The sequence below is a fragment of the Chionomys nivalis genome, chromosome 4 (assembly GCF_950005125.1).
Source record: "Chionomys nivalis chromosome 4, mChiNiv1.1, whole genome shotgun sequence".
In the NCBI taxonomy this organism is placed as follows: domain Eukaryota; kingdom Metazoa; phylum Chordata; class Mammalia; order Rodentia; family Cricetidae; genus Chionomys; species Chionomys nivalis.
Window position 1 is genome coordinate 117,427,513 of NC_080089.1, and position 22,495 is coordinate 117,450,007.

The 22,495-nt window shown below is 50.6% G+C and overlaps 2 protein-coding genes across 13 annotated transcripts in view; one reads left to right on the plus strand and one right to left on the minus strand.

Annotated features, from left to right (window-relative positions):
- The window catches only part of Trak1 (trafficking kinesin protein 1), a 103,655-nt gene extending 100,771 nt beyond the window's left edge, over nt 1–2,884 (plus strand). For all 10 annotated transcript variants that reach the window (XM_057767720.1, XM_057767710.1, XM_057767712.1 and 7 more), the window contains one exon: nt 163–2,884. In XM_057767720.1, coding sequence (XP_057623703.1) covers nt 163–922 — 760 coding nt within the window. In that variant the 3' untranslated portion in view covers nt 923–2,884. The remainder of the gene's footprint in view (nt 1–162) is intronic.
- A 13,009-nt stretch (nt 2,885–15,893) lies between these two features.
- Nucleotides 15,894–22,135, minus strand: Cck (cholecystokinin). Of its 3 annotated transcripts, none has more exons than XM_057767724.1 (3): nt 21,909–22,135; nt 20,514–20,732; nt 15,894–16,267 (listed from the first exon to the last, which is right to left on the minus strand). In XM_057767724.1, exons 2-3 carry the CDS (start codon nt 20,728–20,730, stop codon nt 16,134–16,136), a joined length of 351 nt encoding a protein of 116 aa, XP_057623707.1. In that variant the 5' UTR covers nt 20,731–20,732; nt 21,909–22,135; the 3' UTR covers nt 15,894–16,133. The 3 variants fall into 3 exon arrangements, with proteins under 3 accessions (XP_057623707.1, XP_057623706.1, XP_057623708.1); XM_057767723.1 differs by lacking the exon at nt 21,909–22,135 and adding an exon at nt 21,736–21,854; XM_057767725.1 differs by lacking the exon at nt 21,909–22,135 and adding an exon at nt 21,009–21,118.
- Nucleotides 22,136–22,495: the final 360 nt, after the last annotated feature.

Genomic DNA, 22,495 nt, shown 5'->3' on the forward strand with positions numbered 1-22,495 from the left:
AGGCTGACCCCTTCCATAAGAAATGAGGAGCAGATGCAGACAGAGCGCCTGAGGGCACAGGGGTGCCTTCTCCTACCCCAGAGTCCTGCACACACTGCAGGAGGCAGGGTCACATCCTTCTACAGATGCCTGTGATGAATGACGAGCCCCTTTCTCTTTCAGCCTTAACTCAGCCCCAGCTCCGGCTTGTAGCAGCGCTGGCCACTTGAAATCCACACCAGTTGCCACACCATGCACCCCCCGGAGACTGAGCCTGGCCGAGTCCTTCACAAACATCCGCGAGTCCACGACCACCATGAGCACGTCCCTGGGACTGGTGTGGTTACTGAAGGAACGAGGCATCTCCGCAGCTGTGTACGACCCCCAGAGTTGGGACAGAGCGGGCAGGGGCTCCCTCCTCTACTCCTATACCCCTAGGATGGCTGTGATCCCATCCACCCCGCCAAACTCCCCCATGCAGACACCCGTGGCCTCCCCGCCCTCCTTCGAGTTCAAGTGCACGAGCCCTCCCTACAACTTCCTGGCTTCCAAGCCGGCCAGCTCCATCCTGAGGGACGTGCGGGCGAAGAGACCTGTGAGGAGCAGCGAGAGCCAGACGGACGTGTCTGTCTCCAACCTTAACCTTGTGGACAAAGTCAGGAGGTTCGGGGTGGCCAGAGTGGTGAACTCAGGACGTGCACATATCCCCACCTTGACTGAGGATCAGGCACCTCTCCTCTGTGGAGCCGCAGGGCCAGCCCAGGCTCTTGTTCCTGGGGGCCTGGTCCCCGAGGGCCTGCCTCTGGGGTGCCCCAGTGGCATCCGGCGGAATCGCAGCTTCCCCACCATGGTTGGGTCCAGTGTGCAGATGAGAGCCCCCGTGATCCTCACCTCGGGCATCTTGATGGGCGCTAAGCTCCCAAAACAGACCAGCTTGCGGTGAGGCCAGGGACTGCTGCCCTCCAGGAGACCTGTGGTGTCCTCTCTCTGCTCCCCGCCTCCTGTCTCCCACGGAGCACTGGCACCCTTTCTCCTCTGAGGTCTACTTCTCCTGAGCTAGACAAATCAACCTTGTGCCTCGTGGGGGGGTGGAGAGTAGAACTCCATACTGTGTGTACACGGGCCTTGGGGACCTTGCATCTGCTCTCTTCCAATCTGCAGGAAGCGATAGCCCTACAAGGTTATACACTCATGATGTCACCCGAGCTTACCCAGGGGAAGGTGGCGTCCTTTCTTCTTTACTCTTAAGAAGCACTGAGATTCCCAAGTGTGTTCTTATCCCATGGATAGGAATCTGGTGAATTCTGCATAAGACTGTCGGGTTGCACCCCATAGCCGCCACGTGGCACAGGTCACAATGCATCCACATCCTGGGTGTCACTGGCCTCCTTGCCCACCTGTGCCATCAGAGAGTTGCTCTTCTGTTTGTAGGTGGTCCAACTTCTTCAAGATCTGCACTATTCTGCTCTGATGGAAAGTCCGTTCCAGCTGTCCGGCTCAGAACCTGACCGGACAAGAATGTATTGACACTCCGACACGCCATTGGGCAGCCCGTCTATGTTCTATGTGACTGATTTTTTTCCATTTTTAAAAATTTTATTAGCAGGGAAGTCTCAGTACTGACAGTTTCTCTTGGTGGTTCTATGACGCCAAAATGCAAATGGCACACACACTAACTTGCTAATAACATAGCTCATTTCTGGGACCCAGTGTCGCAGCCAGGTTGATGTATGACCAGTTATCACTGTAAACAGTAGGGACAAAGGGACAGGGGACAAGACTGTTAAATCTGTACACAGTGGAGGAAACACCACATCTTGGGTCAAGGTTGGTCAGGTTTGATGACTGCTGGCCCCTCTCCACTCTGAAGAGAGCTCAGGCAGTGTGTTTGAGCTCTGCAGTCACTCAGTGGTTTCTTTTTGTTTGTTTGGTTTTGGTTTTTTGAGACAGGGTTTCTCTGTGTAGCCTTGGCTGTCCTGAACTCACTCTGTAGACCAGGCTGCCTTGAATTCAGAGATCCTACATCTGCCTCCCGAGTCCGGGATTAAAGGCATACACCACATTTTTTTTTTAATCCTCTTGTTTGAAAACACGAATAAGTTTCTTCCCCAGACCCCAAGTCCTTTGTCTCCTCATCCCTTTTCTGCCCATAGGAAAAAAATCAGAGGTGCTTATGAATGGAAGAAGCAGAGGAATCGAGCGGCCTAGGCCTGTTGCTGTCGCCCACTCGGTTATGGACGATTATTTATTATCTGTGTGTGCTATATGCTATATTTTAATCAGATGCCTCCCCCTTCCAGCTCCAGCCAGAGAGAGAGAGTGTGTGTGTGTGTGTGAGAGAGAGAGATCCCCCCCCAGGCATCATATTTATTTACTTTTATCTGAGTATGACTGTATGTCTGTGTGTCACATGATCGCCTGTGACAAGCACTTGTCACATGGACCCTTCCCCCAGCAAAAGGTGTGTTCTTGGATGGAGTGAGGGTCACCTTATATCCACCGAGGATGCTTTGAGAAGGTCCCCAAGCAGCAAGCTTCAGTCCCACTATTTCAAACACGGGAGTGCCGATCATCACACTCTCCGCTCCCCTGGCTGCTGTGGTGTGCGGTCACTCCGAGTAGCTGACCTTGACCTTTTCATTTGAATGTATTGTAAAGCAGGCAGACGAGCAAAGGAGGAAGACAACCACGCCTTTGGACGAACCACGTCACGTATGCAGAGGAACCACCCATCGGCACTGGCAACACCAGTGTGAAAACCGGCCCATTAGAGGTTATGATGTTTAGTGTAGTTAATAAACCGGAGATCAACATTAAACAACCACTACCAAACAGTGTGTTGTAATGCATCAAGATCAACAACAAAATTTTATTCGCTAATGAATATCAATAAAACAAGCTCAAAGTCTGGAGACTTGTCTTTCACTTAGTGTGTCTGTATGTGGAGATGCGTGCCTGAATGTGGTTGCCCTTAGAGGCCAGAAGGGTAGTGGATCCCCTGAGCTGGAGTCATGGGTGGTTGTGAGCCCCTTGACACGGGTGCTAGGAACCAAACTCAGGGTCTCTGCAGGAGCAGTGAACGCTCTCCGCCTTGGTTCGTAGCTTTTCACTGAGATTAGCCTCTTGAAGAGTTGGCGGTGTTTGGCTCCTTGGGGACAGCAAATGAAAGGCATGTACTTCACACACCCCCTCCCTCCCATCCTTTTCCCATAATTTCCCAGCCAGACCCTGGTGCGCTTCAGGACTGCCTGCTGCTCCATTGTGTGCACCTTGTGACACACACATCCTTCCGCAAGCCAGCCCCCCACAGTCAGTCAGACTTTAGATTCTCGTCTTTTACCAGTAAAGCATAGAACGAAGAGAAACCTTCCCTGCAGGTGATTTCCACGCTGGTGTGCACACCACGAAGAGAATCACCAGGTAGTGTCAAGTCTCCTTGCACGGAGTTCTGCCAAAAGACAAGAACCGATAGAGATGGAGGAAGTATGAGGAGGAAGGATAAACTAGGGAGGTAAACACTGGGGCGTCACGAGTGTCAGGCACTGGAGAACATTTGAGGTGTGGCATCATGAGTGCTAGTCAGGGACTCTGAAGGTTTGGCATCATGAATGTCAGTTCTTACCATTTGGTAGAGACGACCCTGGGGAAAGTCACTGAACTGTCTGGGGATTTTTACCTTCTGAATCTGTGAGGCGGGACAGTAGACACTCGGGTTGGTTTAGAGCACTTACCAGGGCTGGGCAATGAGCTGGACATTTTTATGTCAACTTGACACAAGCTACAATTATCTGAAAGGAGAGAATCTTAATTGAGAAAATGGCTCCATTAGATGGGTCTGCAGGGAGACCTGGAGGGCATTTTCTTAATCAGTGATTGATGGGGGAGGCTCAGCTTATGGTAGGTGGTGCCATCCCTGGGCTGGTGGTCCTGGGTTCTATAAGAAAGCAGACTGAGCAAGCCAAGAGGAGCAAGCCAGGAAGCAGTGCCCTCCACAGCTGATGTATCGGATCCTGCCCCCAGGATCCTGCCCTGTTGGAGTTCCTGTCCTGACTCCCCAGGATCCTGCCCTCTTTGAGTTCCTGTCCTGACTCCCTTCAGTGATGAACAGTGATATGGAAGTGTAAGCCACATAAACTGTTTCCCCTGCTTACTGTGTGGTCACGGTGTTTCATTGCAGCAATAGAAACCCTAACTAGACAGGCAACATGTTGGGCGCTGCTGAGAAACGTCCCTCTTCTATTGGAGTTAGCGGCATGAAGAAGGTAGTCGCACCCACAGAACAGGAGGGGCCCAGCTGATGTGGGGCTGATGAGAGGCCTGCTTTGGATTAGCAGTACTCAGAAGCCTCTCCAGGAAGGGAGAGGCTTTCACATGTGAGATCCGAGGCAGGCAGGAACGTTTATTTGAGCAGAGGGAGCAGCTGGTGAGGGGCAGGGTGTGTTTGAGTAGTGACAGGAAGCAGTTTAAGGTGGGGTGAGCTTATTGTAGTTTGCACCTCAGGAGAATACAGTCTGTCTATCACAGAAGGGAAGGACAGTGGCAGGACCGTTGAGGACATTTGGTCACACTGTGCTGGCAGACAAGGAGACTGAGCTAGCAAGCCACAAGGCCAGTCCCCAGTGACATACTTTCTCCAGCAAGGCATTGCCTGCTAAAGGCTCCTTCACAACCTTCCCACAGAGAGTCACAAGCTGGAGACCAAGAGTTCAAGCACACAGACCGACTGGGGACAGCTCACATTTAAACCACACAGAGACTAACCATGGGGGGAGGGCAGGGGCCCTGGTGCCACATGGGTGCTGCCCTGGGCTCCTCTCTCCCCTGGCGTTAAACACTGAGCCACATACTGATGGAAGAAGAGGGGTTCATTATCAGAGCCCCCAACTGTGGGACAGGAATCCCCTGTCACCTGCAGCCTGAAGGGAAAAGAAACACTCATGGTAAGTCAGTGTGCTTTTTGGATAGCACAGGGACTCTTGGAGTTGGGTCCATAGGTCTGTATTGAAAAAAAAAAAAGTAATTCTCAATCCTCTGAGAATTGCATACAATATATTTTAACCATTCACTGGCAACTCCATAACTTCTCCCACTCCCATCTCCCTACACGTCCCAAATTCATGTTCCACCCCCAGCCGAGATTGTTCCGCCTGAGGACAAATGACCCCAAAGAGGAAACAAAGACGTCAAGTTCTTGTTTTTTAGCTACAAGGAAAGAAAAGACTAAGCACACAGTTTGCTGTGCAACCAGACCTGGAGGGGGAAGCTCGCTGCGTCACTTCTTCCCCATTTCTCTGCCAGTCCATGCTTACCCCGTCCAGTTCCCTCCTAGGATCACTAGCCAATCACGACGACAGGAACTGAGCAGAGGTTTGTGTAGCAGACAAGGAAAGGAAGGGGCAAGAGAGGTCCCGATACATATTATTTGTTGGGGACCGATACACCTCATCTCTCCAGCAGTCTGAGGTCCAGTTATGGGAATAGCCTGGGATGAATCTTAGGATCTATGGACAGATGGTCTGGTTTTACAGAGGCGGGTAAGCCCCACACTGGACTCCACTGAGCAGTGGGGAAGGAGAGATGACAGCAGATGAATCTCAACAAAAACATGTCCAGTCTCACGGAGACATGAGGACTCAGTACCATGTACTGCCTGGGAGCGGGAAGGCAGGTGTATTGCAGGCCTTGAGTATGAGATCAAAGAAAATAGTCACAGGCCTTCCCACAGCTCCGGTGGTACCGCACTCAGAACCTGGAACCATCTGGGGGAAGGCCGGCAGAGAGACGCATCAATACGAATTCCGGGAAGCGTATAAGAGGGATTAATTTAAATTAAAGGGCGGGACGATTTCTGAGCTCTTGGGGGCCATCATAGCCTAAGAGGAGTTTGTCTCCCTTGCCGGTAGAGGGCGCTCGGAGATAAAAGACGACTGCGGGCACTGTCTCTGGAGACCAAGAGCAAGATTGCTTTTCACTGAAAAGCAATTAAAGGCAGGTGCCTGTTCTGCCTGGGTTCAAGGCTGGGGAAAGCGCCCAGCGAGAGGACTGGCCCCTCATCAGTGGGATTTCTCCCTCATGCTCTTGCAAGGTTTTCTGAGCTCTCTCAGCCTCAGGCTGCTTTGGGGATCCAGATGACTTTTAGTGCAGGTGGGAGGGGGCAGCAGATATGCTCATGAGTACAGCTAAGTGAGTTTCCTGCTTGGGGCATCACCAGGCCAGGGTAAATTCTCCAAGTGAGCTCAGGAGAAGCACAACAGCAGAAAATAGCGTAGCGGCATTCAGTCAGGAGGAAACATGTCACGCACCCTCCTGCTACACCTGGATCATCCAGAAAGCACCTTAAAATAGTTACAAAAATGCTATGTGTTATTAAGACATCACCCCACCTTGGACATGAGCCAACCTAAAGCCAGGCTTTAATTGTCAACTTGACAACACCTGGAATCACCTGGGAGGACAATCTCATTGAGGGATGTCTAGTTTGGTTGGCCTATGTACATGCTTTTGTGCATGCCTGTGTGCATGCCTGCATGCGTGCCTGCGTGCATGTGTGTGTGTATGTGTGTTTTATGTGAAGAGGTGGTGTCTTAATTAAGTTAATCTATATGGAATGATCCACCCACTGTGGGCACCACCATTCCATTCCCTAAGCAGGGGCCCTGAACTGATTAAGAGTGGAGAAAATCAAGCTGGCTGTAGGCGCTCAGTCTATGGCCTCTACCTCAGCTGGGCATCATTGAAGCCAGGTGGTCTCTTGCCTCAGGCACTGGCTCACTAGCGCTCTAGACCCTGCTGGGGTGTGGTTTTCCCCTGGCTCTCACCACAGGGTGTCACTGTTGCATTGCAGTTCCCTCAGATTAAATCTCCCACCTGGGAGAGAAGCTTAACAGGAGGACGGGAAGGGAAGCAACAGGTATTTCAGCTTCAGCGCGGGATGTTTATATGGAGGTAAAATGATGGGGGGTGAAAACAGGAAGTTCCCAATAGCTTCAGGAAGTCCCTGAAGCTGAACAGATTCACTAGACCCCCACCCTCCCCAGTATGTAAGTAGGAAAGACTGAAGAGGGGGAACTCTGTGATCAAGCCAGGTTTATTAATAGGTGCCAATCAATAAAGTACGCTCACAATAAAGACCAAGGCTGCAACGCTGCCACAGGCCCAACTGCTACACCACATCTGTTCCCATTCCAGCCTCCTCATTCCCAAAAATAGGGGGTGGTGGACCTCACCTCCTCGCTCCCCAAAAAAGGGGGGCGGGGGACCTCAACCAAGCCACGAGTGCTTGCTCCCAGTTCTTCCACCTCCCAAGAGAGTGTACACCTCTTCTCAGACCACGCCCATTGGGTCAAGTCTCCCCAATCTTCGATACCATTGGCTTATCAGATCAAATTTCTACAATTCCAGAGAGTGCTGAAAGTCACTCTCTGACAAGATTAGTTGGCTAGAAGAGGCTCAGGCCAACTGAGCCACCTGGAGAGGACACTTGCCAACCTGCTGAGCTGCCTGCGGGCTGTGCAGGGTGCTCCAGGCTCCCAGCTTTCGGGAGCTGTCACCCCCATGTTGGGGTGAGCTTTGGTAATGCAACTGCCATTGAGTCATTTATGCTTCTGCAACTGACCACAATAAAACTCATTGGTTCTCCAAGTTGGACTGTGGTGCTATTCCATCTGTTGTTGGTTCCCTATCTCCTATCCGAGATGAGTGGAAAATTGTTCATGTCTCTCCAGGAGTAGTGACACACAACAGCCACCACAACCAGGCGGTGCATTCGCCTTGGAGTTCTAGGCTGCCCCTTCTCAAGACATCTCCATCACCCATGACATTTCCATCACCCATGACACCTGCATCATCACCCATGACATCTCCATCACCCATGACATCTCCATCACCCATGACACCTCCATCACCCATGACATCTGCATCACCCATGACACCTCCGTCACCCATGACATCTCCATCACCCATGACATCTCCATCACCCATGACATCTGCATCACCCATGACACCTCCATCACCCATGACACCTGCATCATCACCCATAACATCTCCATCACCCATGACATCTCCATCACCCATGACACCTCCATCACCCATGACATCTCCATCACCCATGACATCTCCATCACCCATGACATCTGCATCACCCATGACACCTCCATCACCCATGACATCTCCATCACCCATGACACCTCCATCACCCATGACACCGGCATCATCACCCATCTCAGTTTTATCAACTCCTCTTTGCTCCCCGAGTCCCACTGAAGTAGGGTTCTGATTCCTGCCATTATTTGCCCTGTGCTATCCCAATGTTCCCTTTTCCTTGTCAGTCTTACAACACCCATGTTCTCTAGCTTGGGGAGTCTCTCAGTGCTAGTAAGTTCACCTAGCATGCACGAGGTCCTAGGTTCGATCCCCAGTAAGAACCCACAATTCTCTATAGTCCTTCCTTTGAAATCAGAGCCTTGTTGTGGGTTATGATTTAATTTCTCTGCCACCCAGGTCACAATCACCCACCACATACCACCTCAGGTGACCTGACCTCTTTCCTTGTTGTGGGTAGAGTAGTTTTCGTTTCAAAAAGACCCAAGCCATGTGTCCTTCCTAGCGTGACACAGATGCACAGGGAAGCAGGGAATTCAGAACTGTCGGCTCAAGACCTGCTCAGACACAGAGGCTCTGGCTTGCTTCAGCATCCTAGAGTGTGCCTGGACCACAGGCATCCCAGGAAACAGCTGCGGTTTTTGTTATTGTGCATGTAATATACACATGTGTTACATGTTGGAGCATGAGCACATGCCTGTGGAGGCCAGAGGTCAATCTCAGATGTCTCAGATGTCATTACCTTCAGTCTCCACCTTGCACCTTGGTGCCTGGTCTCTTTACTGACCCTAACCCCCCAGTTCTCTGCACCGACTGACCAGAGAGCTATGGGATCTGCCTGTCCCCATCCTTTGAGCACGTGGTCACAAATTCAGGCCACCTCACTCCGCTTTTGTACAGGTACTGCGGACTTGCACTCTGGTCCTTGTGCTAATGCCGCAGGCACTGTACCCACGGAGCCATGCACCCAGACCAGTAAATACCATTTTAATAAATACATGGAAAAAATAGGCAACAGCTTCAGCAGGTCAAAGATCAGGTCACCCAGCTTCCACATCCATGTTTGTTTCCCAGATGGAGTCAGACAATAACCACGCTGTCTGTCTGCTGTGGCCAGAGAGGACTAGAAAGCCAGCTTGTTCTTTCAATCACTGTAAATGCAACCTTTCTTCCTGGAAACAGAGAAAGCCCCAGAGACTCAGAAGTCTTCGCCTTCCTGGACTCAGCTGCAGGCTTGTTCAAGTGAAAGATGGTCTGGGGTCTGAGTACAGGAAGACTCCAGGGGCAGGTGTGCGTGTTAGCTCATGTGTGGACATAGTGTGCATGTTCGCTTGTGTGTGCACGCATGTGTGTATCCATGCATGTGTGTGCATGTGTGCTTATGTGTGTGCATGCATGTGTGTGCTTGTGTGTGCACACGTGCTTGCGTGTGTGTGCGTGCATGCTTGTGTGTGTATGCATGTGTGTATTCTCCATCTCTTAGAAAATTAGATTAGAGCCTGACAGTTTCTCTTGCAGGATTCCTCTTTGCCTAAGTCCCAACCAGGTAATTAAGTTCCTGCTGGGTGCTCGTGACCAGTGTGGCAGTGAGGTGTGCCCTCTCCCTTCTGTCCTGTGACCAGTGTGGCAGTCAGGTGTGCCCTCTCCCTTCTGTCCTGTGACCAGTGTGGCAGTCAGGTGTGCCCTCTCCCTTCTGTCCAGCACGGAACAGGAGTTTGGGCCTTTCAGATTTCTTCTGTCTTGCTTAGTTTCCTTTCTTGTGGGGCGGCAGACACCACGACCAAAGCACCGTGGGGAGGAAGGGCTCTGTTTTCCTTTACAGCCCATCACTGAGGGAAACTGAGGCAGGAGCCTGGAGGCAGGGGCTGAAGCAGAGGCCATAAGCAGACACCAGTTACTCGATCATGGCTTGTTTTGTTACCTTTTTTTATACAAATCAGCACCAACCACAGTGGCTGGGCCCTCCCACATCAATCAAGAAAGTGCCTCACAGACCAGTCTGATCGTCGAGGGTCCCTCTTCCCAGGTGACTCTAGGATTGTGTCTCAAGTTGACGCCTGAAGCAGATTATGGCACAGCCCGATTTTGCCAGTCAGGGTTCTGAGGTCATCACATCTCCTCCCACACCCCGACTCCTGGTGTCACCTCTTCCGAGGTGACTTTCTAGACGCCCCACATTGGGGTGACGGCTCCCTGTGGGGCAGGGAGTAGCACACAAAGTGAGGGTGAAGGGAGGCAGCTGGCGAGCAGCAAACTCTCTACCCCGCCTCTATGCTTTAAACATGAGATTCTATGCGCTCAACAGAACTTAACATTTTCACTTTTTTGGAGTTGTTTTTCCTTTCACGTTTCCTCTGCTCAGATCTGGAAGGCAGAAGATACTGGTTCGCTAATTAGGGGTAACCATGGTTACCAAGTTGCCTTCAAAATATCTTGAAGAGTTGTTTGGGTTTTTTCTCTTTCCCCTCTTGGTTTTAATTCTACAGAAGGCATTTTATTTGACAACCATCTTTGTTTTCTTTCCAGTGATTGGATGATCTTCCTGAGTTCAGGGGTCTTTTAGTGATTGTGTTAAAAATTCAAAAATAAAATTAAAAAGATTCATTAAAAATATAATTCCATGTACAAAATTATTTTAAATTTTTAGTTGCTTGGATAACAGAGGGAGAGACCTCTAGACCTCAACATGGCCTCAACAGAGAAACACCAGCAACCTGAGAAGTAGGGGTAAGTGACACACTGCCTCCAACAAGGCCACAGTCCACTCCCTGGAGGACTGAGCATTCAAATACATGAGCCTGTGCGGCCATTTCTACTCCAACCACCACAGTGCATTGCTCATGGCTGTAAGCAAATACCGCCAGCAAGGGCGTATTTGGTGGTGGTCTGTCACAGTGAAGAAAGCAAGGTAGGTGGTGGTGGATGTGGTGATTGTGATGGCTGTGGTGATAAGAGGGAGGCTGTGGGCCCTCATCTTGGTGGACCAAGAAGCTGAGGAGGAATAAAGTGTATTGCCAGCTTCCTCCTTTCCCCCTTTAATGCAGCCTGGAATCCCAATCCATGTGCTGATACCACAACATTCAGGATGGGTCTCCCCGAGTTAGTACGTTCTGGAAACACCCAAAGATGAGCATCCCTAAAACCCTAGGCACCTCTTTTATTGATAGATATCATTGTAATTTAAGTTTGTTTCTAGGAGATTTTTCACGTGTGCACAATGTTTACCGATTCTCACTCCCCACTGAAGACTTTGATGACCGTGGTCTTGCATAAGCCCTACCATTCCTTGCCTGGTCACCGGGGCATGTGCCAGAAAGGAGGCCAAGGGTCCGTCTTCATTCTTTGCAAGCAAAATGATGTATGCAAGTCCAAACGAAGGTGTGTTGAAACTTGTGGGGACTTTACCAGGCTGGTAAGCCACTAAAGCAAAAGTACCAACACATTCTAAGATGTCGACAAGATTCAGGGCTTCAAAATGTAATGTTCACATTTTTCAGGGTGCACACTGTGTCCCCAGCGTACAAGGTACCGTGAGACGTTCAATTCTCCTTGGAAAAGATAATCAGTAGATGCTGCTGGTCAGATTTCACAGATGCCAGAACTCTTGGGGCCTTTAAAGCACTTTAAAGGGATTGAATGAGTAAATGTACCCCTCATGTCCATGCATGCATGTGTGTGTATGTGTCTGTATGTGTACATGTGTGTGAGTGGGGGAGGGTATGTAACTGTGTTTGCAGTGTGTATGAGTGTGTGTATGTGTCTGTGTATGTATGTGTCCATGTGTGTGTATGTATGTGTCCATGTGTCTGTGTGTGTGTATGTCTGTGTGTGTGTGTGTATGTGTGTGTTGCTGAGGGTGGAATCCAGGGCCTCACACATGCTAGACAAATGCTCTGTCACTTACCTACATCTCTGGCTTTCTCTTTACTTTTTATTTTGAGACACAGTACTGCTAAGTTGCCTTGAACTCATAATCCTCCTGCCTCAGCCTCCCAAGTAGCTAGGATTTCAGACCCGTGCCAGCAGCTATTGGACAGTTCCACGTCTTTAACACTGAGTAACCCCACTAATAATCACCAGTAAATTCTTTTTCTTCCTATGATAGTGTCAATACTTTGAGCTTTAGAAAATCAATAGAAAAATATCAATCCATTTGCTTGCTGTGTTGGGCACATTCTGGAAGGAAGGGGAGGAAGCACTCTGGAGTGGAAGGGGAGGGCACACTCTGGAGTGGAAGGGGAGGGAGCACTCTGGAGTGGAAGGGGAGGGAGCACTCTGGAGTGGAAGGGGAGGGTGTACTCTGGGGTGGAAGGGGAATGTGCACTCTGGAGGGAAAGGGGAGGGTTCGCTCTGGAGTGGAAGGGGAGGGAGCACTCTGGAGTGGAAGGGGAGGGTGCACTCTGGGGTGGAAGGGGAGCGTATACTCTGGGGTGGAAGGGGAGTGTGCACTCTGGGGTGGAAGGGGAGTGTGCACTCTGGGGTGGAAGGGGAGTGTGCACTCTGGGGTGGAAGGGGAGGGCGCACTCTGGAATGCTCTGTTGCCCTCTCCATGTCCCTCATGCATGATATCAACTGTGTGAGTAGCCTGCCTTCCACCTTCCTGGGCTTGGTTGGGAGGACTTGATCATGTCCTTGTGTGTGTTTTACTTTTCTGATAAAATTGCTTCTCAGGCCGATCCATAACCTTAGTAGATGGGACCTTGAGAACTTCTTTGCTGACAAATCCATTATACAAATATTTAGTGAGACCAGACTATGATAAGGGATGGAAATTAAATAAAACAGATAAAAAAATCTCTGCTCTTATGGGACTGGTACCCTAGTAGGCAAGATGAAGCCAGCAATCAATTAATATAGAGCATAATTCTGAAGGGGAAGGAAGCAGAACAGAAGAAAGCTTGGGCTGGGGGAGTTGTGTATAGAGGATGATCTGAGCTGAGGCAGGGCTGAAGAATCTGGAAGGTCCTGCCATGTGTGTGTGGCGGGGAGGGGAGGGTCTGAGGCGGGATTGAGGGTAGTGTTGGGGGGCAATAATGAAGAGGGTAGGGAGACTAGAGTGTGGCGAGGGGGAGGGGTGGGTAAGAGAGGAGTGGAATGGAGGCAATACTGCTGGGAAGAGGGGCTCTGTCCAGGGGGCTCAGAAAGTGGTTGGGGATCTGGGGCAGATGCTGTAGCCCCAGGCAGAAGAAAGACGCAGCAAATCTTTTTCACATTCAATAACAAAAATGTGCAGAACTTAGAGCCCAGGGGAAATTAGTGAGGCCACAGCTCTCCCTTTGCTTGGCTTCTGCTTATTTACCTCCAGGATGAGCAGTAACTTGAAGGTACCAGGAAAAGATATTGAACGTACCGAGAAATGAAGGCGAGAGATTAAGAATCTTTCCTTTGGCACATGTTATGTCTGGTCTTATCAGTTTGATGAGATTTAGAACCACCGTTTAGAAGAGGCAACTCTGGCTATGTCTGTGAGGGTGGGTTTGAAAATATTTAACTGAGGGGAGAAGATTCACCCTAACTGTGAGTGGCATCATCCGGCAGACCGGGCCCCTGAACTGAACGGAAAGTAGTAAGCAAACTGAAGAACGGCCTTCATCTCTCTCTGCTTCCCATCTATGGTTGCAATGTTCTCAGCCAGCTTCTGCTGCCACCGCCATGGCCTCTCCACCCAGGGGACTGGGTCCTCGAACTGGGAGAAGGAGTCAATAGAATGAGGCCCCTCTCTGGTGCCTCGCCCCCGTGTTTGGCGCTTGGTGCCTGTCTTTGAGTCCATAATCTCTGTTGGTTCTTTAGACCCTACTGATGTGTCTATAAAAACACAAGGGAACATATCCTAAAATCAACTGATTGCTGATCTGGGGCAGATTATTCCCAGCATTGGCTTTGTTGTTCTTATTGACACAGGAGCCACTTGTGAGTCCCTTCCCAGGCCATAGTTCTCCTGACAAACTCCGTTGTCCTCCGAGATGACTGCACTTCCTCAAGGGTCTCTGTTAACGAGGGAGTTAAACGACATCTTGAAGTGTCTTGGTCTTACAGTCAGAGTCATGTGTGACTTTATCTTTAAAAACTTAATGTTCACATGTGTGGCAATTCAAAAGGCACAAATTCAGATCAGTTCTCCACTCTCTCAGTATTGTGGGCTTTGTGTTCAATTCCGAGTCCTTCATCCACCCCCACGACACACACATTTGCACACAGAGTGTGATCTCCTCCCACCCCACGCTTGGTGGTGCACTAGAAACACAGACCTACACATATTTCTGAATGAGTTATAGTGTGTTAGTTACCATTCTACTCTCTGTGACCAAAGAAACTTCAGGGAGAGAGGATTTATTGTGGCTCGTGGTTTAAAGGGATGCAGTCCGTCATGGTGAGAAATGGATGCTGGTGGTGAGAGCATCAGGAAGTAGAAGTGGACGCTGGTGCTCAACTAGCTTTCTCCTTTGATTCAGTTTGGGATCCCAGCCCATGGGATGGTGCTCCCTGTATTTAGTTAATGGTCCTCCCTCTCCAGTTTATCTCTGAAAATGACCTCACAGACATTCCCCCAGAGGTGTGTCTCCAAGTGATTTCAAATTCAATCATGTTACCAATGAAGACAGACGGGGGCACATGGGAATTGGAGGCTTAATCTATGAGGCAGTCTCAGAGAGCAAATTGTTGGGAACCCTAGGAGGTGACAGTGTATTGTGTTATTTGGCCGGGTCTTAATTCTATTCTGGATTCTAACTTCTGCTCAGATTGCTCTCAGCGTGTCTTCCCGGGGTCACCAGAAGAGCTTTCTAAGAGTCCCTTTTCTACCACTGAAGGCACAGAGTATCCCAGTGGGCCGTGTGGACTGGCGGGTCTACTGAGATACTGCACAGATGGAATGATGGGGCCTTCAATGTCCACCCCTCTGTGCCACCCTGTCCTGGGGGCCTCAGTCAGGAGATCTGGGAAGCTGCATTGTGGGTGGTCATTCCTTGGTCACCTCTGGATGTCTCTGATGCCCACAGAGAATGAACAGGATAACAGGAATCCCCTGTCATGCCCTCTGATTGACAGCACTGTGACAGCTCCCCCCAGCATGCCCTCCCTCTGACTGACGGCACTGTGACAGGCCCCCCCCCCCAGCATGCTCTCTGATTGGCAGCACTGTGATAGCCCACCCCAACATGCCCTCTGATTGACAGCACTGTGATAAAGCCCAGCATGCCCTCTGACTGACGGCACTGTGACAGGCCCCCCCCCAGCATGCTCTCTGATTGGCAGCACTGTGACAGCCCACCCCAACATGCCCTCTGATTGACAGCACTGTGATAGGGCCCCAGCATCTCTTCTGATTGACAATACTGTGACAGCACCCCCCACCAGCATGCCCTCTGATTGACGGCACTGTGACAGCCCCCCCCCCAGCATGCCCTCTGATTGACAGCACTGTGACAGGCCCCCAAGCATCATCGGGGACTCACTTCCTGGAGCACTAGGGTCAGCCACTTTCACTTTTCAGGGCTCATCTCCTTGTCTGTAGAGGAAAAACTGTGGCCATCACTGCCCTGTAACTTATTAAAGGTTGAGAGGACCCTAAAGAAATCTTGGGGTGGGATAGCCTGGAAGAAGAGATTGGGGATGGGTGTAGCCAAGGCTAGGCCCTAGGGCTGAGTCCAAGAGCCCTTCCACAAGCTACCTTGCATCAGTGGGGAGGACAGCTCCATACCCTGCACTCAGGTCCCGAGCCCTCTGGGACCATCCATTGCAAGGATTCGCCTGTGGACACCGTGTACCAGTCTCCCCTCCTGTCCATCCTGCAGACCCTCGCCGGACACAATGAATGAGTGGCAGAAGGAAACTCTTTAATAGCATAAGTAACATTAGGTCTGGGAGTCACTGGAGGAAACACTGCCTTCCGACCGCGGCGGGGCCGAGGCGTGTGGCCGTATTGCACACTCTTAACAGATTTCACATTGGGAACGTAATAAATATTCAAAGTGTCGAACAGCAGAGGCAAGGGGTTGTGTGCGTGACTGTTTTCTCGGTCCAGCTCCTCCGAGCAGGACTGAGAAGCTGGCCCACTAGGACGGGTATTCGTAGTCCTCGGCGCTGCGCCGCCCAAAATCCATCCAGCCCGTGTAGTCCCGGTCACTTATCCTGTGGCTGGGGTCCAGGTTCTGCAGCGACTTAAGAACAGACATGCGGCCAGAAGGAGCTGCGGGTAGAAAAGAGGAAGAAGACAAGGGCTATTGATCTGAAAGTGTGGCTAAAGCAATGGAGAAAGCCAATGTGTTTGTGTGTTTGTGCGCGCGCGCATGCGCGCTTGTGATTTCATTGTACATACACGTATATATACATGCATATGGACACCTGCATCTTCCTCAATCTCTTCTCCCTCTCATTGAGACGGAGCCTCTACTGCACCTGGAACTCACTGGGGAACCAGCAAGCCTTAGGGACCCTCCTGTGTCTGCATCCCCAACACTGGGATTGTGGGTACAGTGCACACCCAGTTCTTCCATATGGGTTCTTGGGGGTCTTTCTGTTGTGCAGTGAGCATTGACAGTCAGAGTCATCCTACCAGGTCTTAGAGCACTAAATCTCTAAGGAGCAAACAGAGGAGGAAGAAGAACCTCTGTGCGAGTGTTTGGATGGCTTGGCTTCTCCCTGCCTTGTTCAGCCTAGGAGCTGTTCAGGGTTTCCTACCCAAAACATCATTCTGTAGCGCACCCGTTGTTCATCAGAAGCCATGCAAAGATCCTCCCAGAATGCACTACTTCTAAATGCAATGACTTAACGTCACAGCATGCTTAGCTCATCAGGGAGCTTTTTGGGACTGCAGTACCGTGATGCAAGGATTACATTTTTAGAAATGAAATCAAGGAACCAGGGAGATAGATGGCTCAGCAGGTAAACTGCTTGCTACATAAGCCTGACAACCCAAGTTCAGATTCCTGGAATCCACACTGGACCAACTATTGCATGTCCTGAGATGGGAGGTGGAGACAGGAGAGTCTCCCAGACGCTCATGGGCCAGTCAGCCTGGAGTATGAAGTGCAGTGACAAACCACAAAAATGTCCCGCCTAAAACTAGGTAGAAGGTAAGGACGAACCAGCACCTGAGGCTGTCTTCTGACTCCCACTGTACACACACACACACACACACACACACACACACAATACATAAACACACACATAATGCACACATGCACATAATACACACACACACACACACACACACGTAAGTAAATAAGTTTTTTTTTTTAGAACAAGGACGAGTCAGAAGGCTCGCTGGGTAAGTATGGTTTTTGCCAAGCTTGGCAATGTGAATTTGAGCCCCTGGACCCACACAGTGGAAGACGAGAGCATTGCTGTCCTCTGAACTCTACAGGCCTCCCATGCCCCCTCATAAATAAATGCTAAAAAAATGAAATCAAGTTCTCTTTCTACATGAACATGCTTCCAAATTATTCACGTGAAAGCTCCAATTTTTTTAAATATAATAATAACCAGAAAAACACACCCTTGTCAGATTAAAATACTGGCATCTTAGTAGCATTCATAGAAATTGAATGAAAAGTCAGAAAAAGTGTAATTTAAACCAGCCATTTGAACCAAAACACAGCACTGTAACCTGCAGCAGGGTCCAGCCTGTGGTAACTGTGTGATCTGGGCAGGAAGGGGTGTGGTGACATGAGTTCCTTCCTCTGCGGGCAGATGACATGGTCCCAGTCCACAAATGGTGGACAGTGGGTTCCTGGACTTGGAATCAGTGTAGCTCCTTCTGTGAGGCTGATAGAGTAAAGAGAGGGCCCTGGGGACCCCTCTGCTCTGGGACCACAGTGTTCCCACCTTTGGGGTTTGCAGGCGGCTTCCCTGCCAGCTCCTGTCCCAGGCTAGCACAGCCAGAAGGAGGATTACTTGGCCCATGCTCCAGTAAGCAAAGCTAATGAGACCCCTTGGTAGAAGACGGGTTGGTTGGGTAGAGGATTAGGAGGGGCAGGGGGAGGAGTGAGGGCAGTGGGGTGAGTGTGATCTGAATGTGCTATGGATGCAGCAGACGTCATAATGAAACTCACCATTAAGGCATAATTAATACATATTAGTAAAACGTTTCTTAAATGGCACCACAGAGGCAGTAACCCTTACTGCAGAATGAATTTAACCAGCTAAACTTAAAACAGAAATCATCACATTCTTCTCTCTGACCCCATGTCTTCCTGGTTTGGGAACTGAGAGCCCACACACTGCATTCTTTGGGTAGACAGTCCTAGCTTGTGCAAAACTGACCTGGCTGCTTCAGTACCCAGTTTCTCTCAGGTGAAACAAACATAGTCAGCAATATATGCAGCCCGGTTTCCTGTACCATCATATGAAAATACAGCCCATCCTCCGGCCGGCTCAGGGATTAGTGTCCACTGTGAGGGCTGGGCACAACCCATGCTTCTATCAAGTCAGCTGTCTGGTCAGTGGCTGGGCACTTAACCAGTCATGGGAGCTGTGTTTGGAACTGGCCTTGGCTCTCGCATCCCACACAGATCTGTCATCGGGCTTGGCATTATCACACTCCATCTGTCCCCAGCACTACTCTGTGAAGGGACTTAGAACCAAGTCATGGGCTGAGACAAAGGGATCTGGCTCTCTCGAACTCTTACACCCAGAGCAGACAGGTGACCAGGGAAACCCAATGTTCTCCAGACCTCAGCGGAAGTCAAATGGGTATGGATTCACTCTGCTGCCTCCTAGACAAGCCAACGCGTACTCAGACATTACTTGCTTTCTTTAGCGTGGGCTTCCATAAAAGAAAAATGAGTGAGATGCTTGCTGTGCAGGACGGTTTTAAGGTCTGAGGGAGACACATGGAGATAGCATCTGATGCTAATGCTGTTGATGCTGCCCCACTTTCTGCTGGAACACACTTCTTCCTGGACCATTGATGCCTCCCTCGCCTGCCTCCCCAGAAATAGGCTTGCTCAAGGACCCCTGAGGGCCAGGCGGACAAAAAGGATAAGCTTTGTTTCATTTTATATTTTAGTGTTTTTTAAATAAAGATGTCATGTAGCTGGGACTAGCCTCAAACTTGCTGCACAGCAGAGGCTAGCCTTGAACAGATCTGCCCACCTCTTGAGTGCTAAGATTACAGATGTGCACCGCCACACCCAGTGCCATGTTGCACCAGAGTTGGTTCAGGATTTTGTGCATTCTAGGCCAGTCTACCAGCTAAAACCAAACCCAACCACTCCAAAAGTATCTTGTCTAGAATTTTTTTCTTTTTTTCTTTCTTTCCTTCTTTCTTTCTTTCTTTCTTTCTTTCTTTCTTTCTTTCTTTCTTTCTTTCTTTCTTTTCTTTTTGGTTTTTTGAGAAAGAGTTTCTCTGTGTATCTCTGGTTGTCCTGGAACTCATTCTGTAGACCTGTCTGACTCTGAACTAACAGAGATCTGCCTGCCACTGCGTCGCTGCGTGCTGGGATTGGAATCTTTAAGAATAATATGCATTACCAGGAACAGCCTAGATACGGCGTGGGGTGAGCTCCCCCACAGGAAGAAAAGTAAGAAATCTCTTGGTGCTCCTGAAGTCCCCAAGTCTCAACTTCATGGGGGACTCTAGGAGACTCAACAGGCTCCCTAGTTTCCCCTCACTAGTCAAGCCCAGTGCTCTGGGCTGCTCAAATGCAGACAGGACAAATTGGGTAAGTGAGCTCTACAGAAAGAGTGCCCGCCTCCCGAATCTAGCTCTACTGGTCCAGTTGACACACCCCAGCCAGAGGTCACCATTCACCTCCCTGCCTGAGGCTCAAGTCAGAGATGAAGGCTGTCTTGGTGCCAGCCATGACTCTTGGGTTGGGAGGGGATCTGGGCCGCCCTGTCCTCATTGCCTCTCTGAAGATGAGAGAGACAGGTACAGGAAAGGAATCCTCAACTGGCTAGCTGCTCAATCGCCCAGGGGGTTCATGGCAAAAGTCTTCCAACGCCGAGAAGCCCTGCGGTGGTTTGCATCGAGACCACCTTTCTGACAGCTACAGAAATATAAGATAAAGCTTTCCCTGTGTGGCCGACCTGACTGGACAGCCAAGGGACCTCTGACTGCTCCTGGCCCTTTGACCCTTTCCTCCTGCTGCATACTGGGGGGCAGACGGACACAATGACAACTCTTCTCAGATCTCAGGCTTTCTCAGCACCGACCCACTTCCTGCCAGAGGGGTTTCAATGGTCAGTGTCTGGGTGGTCCCCAATCCTGTTGCAGATACAGTGGAGATGATAAAGGCCTCCACCCATCTCCTCTCTTGGGGGCTGCAAACACCACCTGCCAACAGCACAGTGTGGTGCAGCGTACCTCAGGGAAGGAATTGAAAATCTTGCTGTTGTGTGTCCCCTGCTTCCTTCCCCGGCAGGTGTTTTGGGGGATCAGAATTGGAAGCCAGGAGCCGCAGCTGCAGTGTGAGGAGAGCGGATATCCTTACCTTTGCGGGCCCGCTGGATGTATCGCGCTATCAGTGCGCCCAGGCGCGCTCGGGGCTCGCCGTCGGTCCTGAGCACGGCGGCCCTCAGCTGCCTTCGGGGAGCCTCCTCCTCCCGCTGCACCGCGGAGTCCACGGCTTCTGTTGGGGCCACTGGCTGCGTCAGGGCGCCCGCGACCAGGACTGCCATCAGCACGCACAGACACACGCCGCTCTTCATGGCTGTGGGGAGCGGAGGCGAGGAGCGTGAGCCAAAGGCTGACCTCGGCGGGCTTCAAACGAAGTCCCGTACCGCACACCGAAGTCCGCCCAGGTCGAAGGTGGGGGCTGCAGCTGCGCCAAACTGGCTCATGCCCTAGAGCTAGCCAAGGGCAGTCTCTAGCTGCGCCCTGGCCACCGCGCGCCTCGGGACACTTCTACAGGCTTTTGTGTTATCCACACCCAGGGCCCAGGAATCCCACAGAGACCCGATTTTTCTGCCCGGTTCAGGAGCAGTACCTCCTGCTTTCCTCAAGTTAGAGCCTTGTAGCTCATCTCTCTTCTAACCAGAAAAGCACAGAGTGTGTGTGTGTGTGTGTGTGTGTGTGTGTGTGTGTGTGAGAGAGAGAGAGAGAGAGAGAGAGAGAGAGAGAGAGAGAGAGAGAGAGAGAGAGAGAGAGAGAGAGAGGTGGGGGTGGATACTCCTGGAGAGAAATGCAGGAGATTAAAAGCTGTCGCTCGAGACCAGCCTGGTCTAAGAGCTAGTTCCAGGACAGGCTCCAAAGCCACAGAGAAACCCTGTCTCGAAAAACCAAAAAAAAAAAAAAAAAAGCTGTCGCTACAGAAATGAACGGGGCAACAATGGGAGGCACCATTTAAAGTACCGGCGCATAAATAGAAGCTGTGTTTTTACAGAGGTTCCTAGGCGTTTATACCAGAGCGAACAAAAAGTCACTATGCAAAACAAAAGCCAGAAATCTGCGCCCAGTCCTGAGTTATGGCCAAAGCCCCGCATTTGAGAACTGAGTTAATGAGACCTGCATCATAACGATGTATTTCTATTCCCAAAGCCTTAATTTTTTTCTGCACCTTTTAGAAAATGGGTATGTCTTAAAGCCTCTTGGTATTTTCTTTTAAATGATTGGAAAGTGATCCGAACATCATGGGAACCCTAAGAAACGGCTATCCCAGCCTTGTCATGAAAAGAGACCGCACAGAGGAACAAGCCTTCTCGCAGAGTACCCACCCAGACGCATTTTAGAATCCAGCGCCGTTATTTCTGACTTTAGGAAATCTTCCCAGCTGTCAAAGGAGGAAAGGCACAGAAAACAGAAAGATGATACTCAAGGGTGCAAAGCTACGGGCCAATATTCTTCACACGCCTGATTCTTGGATCGGCCAGCAGAGATGCCGACTTACCTTTGCTGAGGAATCAGCTGGCTCGGCGGCTTCCAGCAGAGCAGGGTGCAGTCCAGCCAAGTTCAGGGCAGGCGGGAGGGCGGCTGCCTCTTAAATAGCCCCGCCCGGGCGCGCAGCCAGTCATCTGTTTACCCAGTGCTGACGCAGTCCAGCAGGACACGTGCTCAGGAGACGGCCCCTGGAGCGACCACCTATGGAAGTGACCCGGAGAGAAGGGAAGCGGCTCGGAGAGCCCCTCCCAGACTGGGTACCTCGTAGGGGAATCTCCTCGTTATCTAAAGAGCTTCCTTCCCACCTGTCCAGCACTTTCCCAGTCTCTTCGGGCAGGCCGTCCCCTCCTGAGTGGGAAACAGTTTATCTGGAATGGAGGTGACCATGTTCAGTGAGCTTTGGGAGTCAAGTGCTCCTTCAAGGAAACTGGGGGACCTACACAGGCTTGGGGGTCAGTAAGCATAATCCTGGTGAGTTTTCTGGGACCACCTTCGGGCCTGAGTGGTGAGAGAGGGAATTCAGACTCTCAGTTTCTCATAACTCAATCTGGGTCTGTTTTCACACAATTGCAAAATTTGGGTATACTTCCTGACATC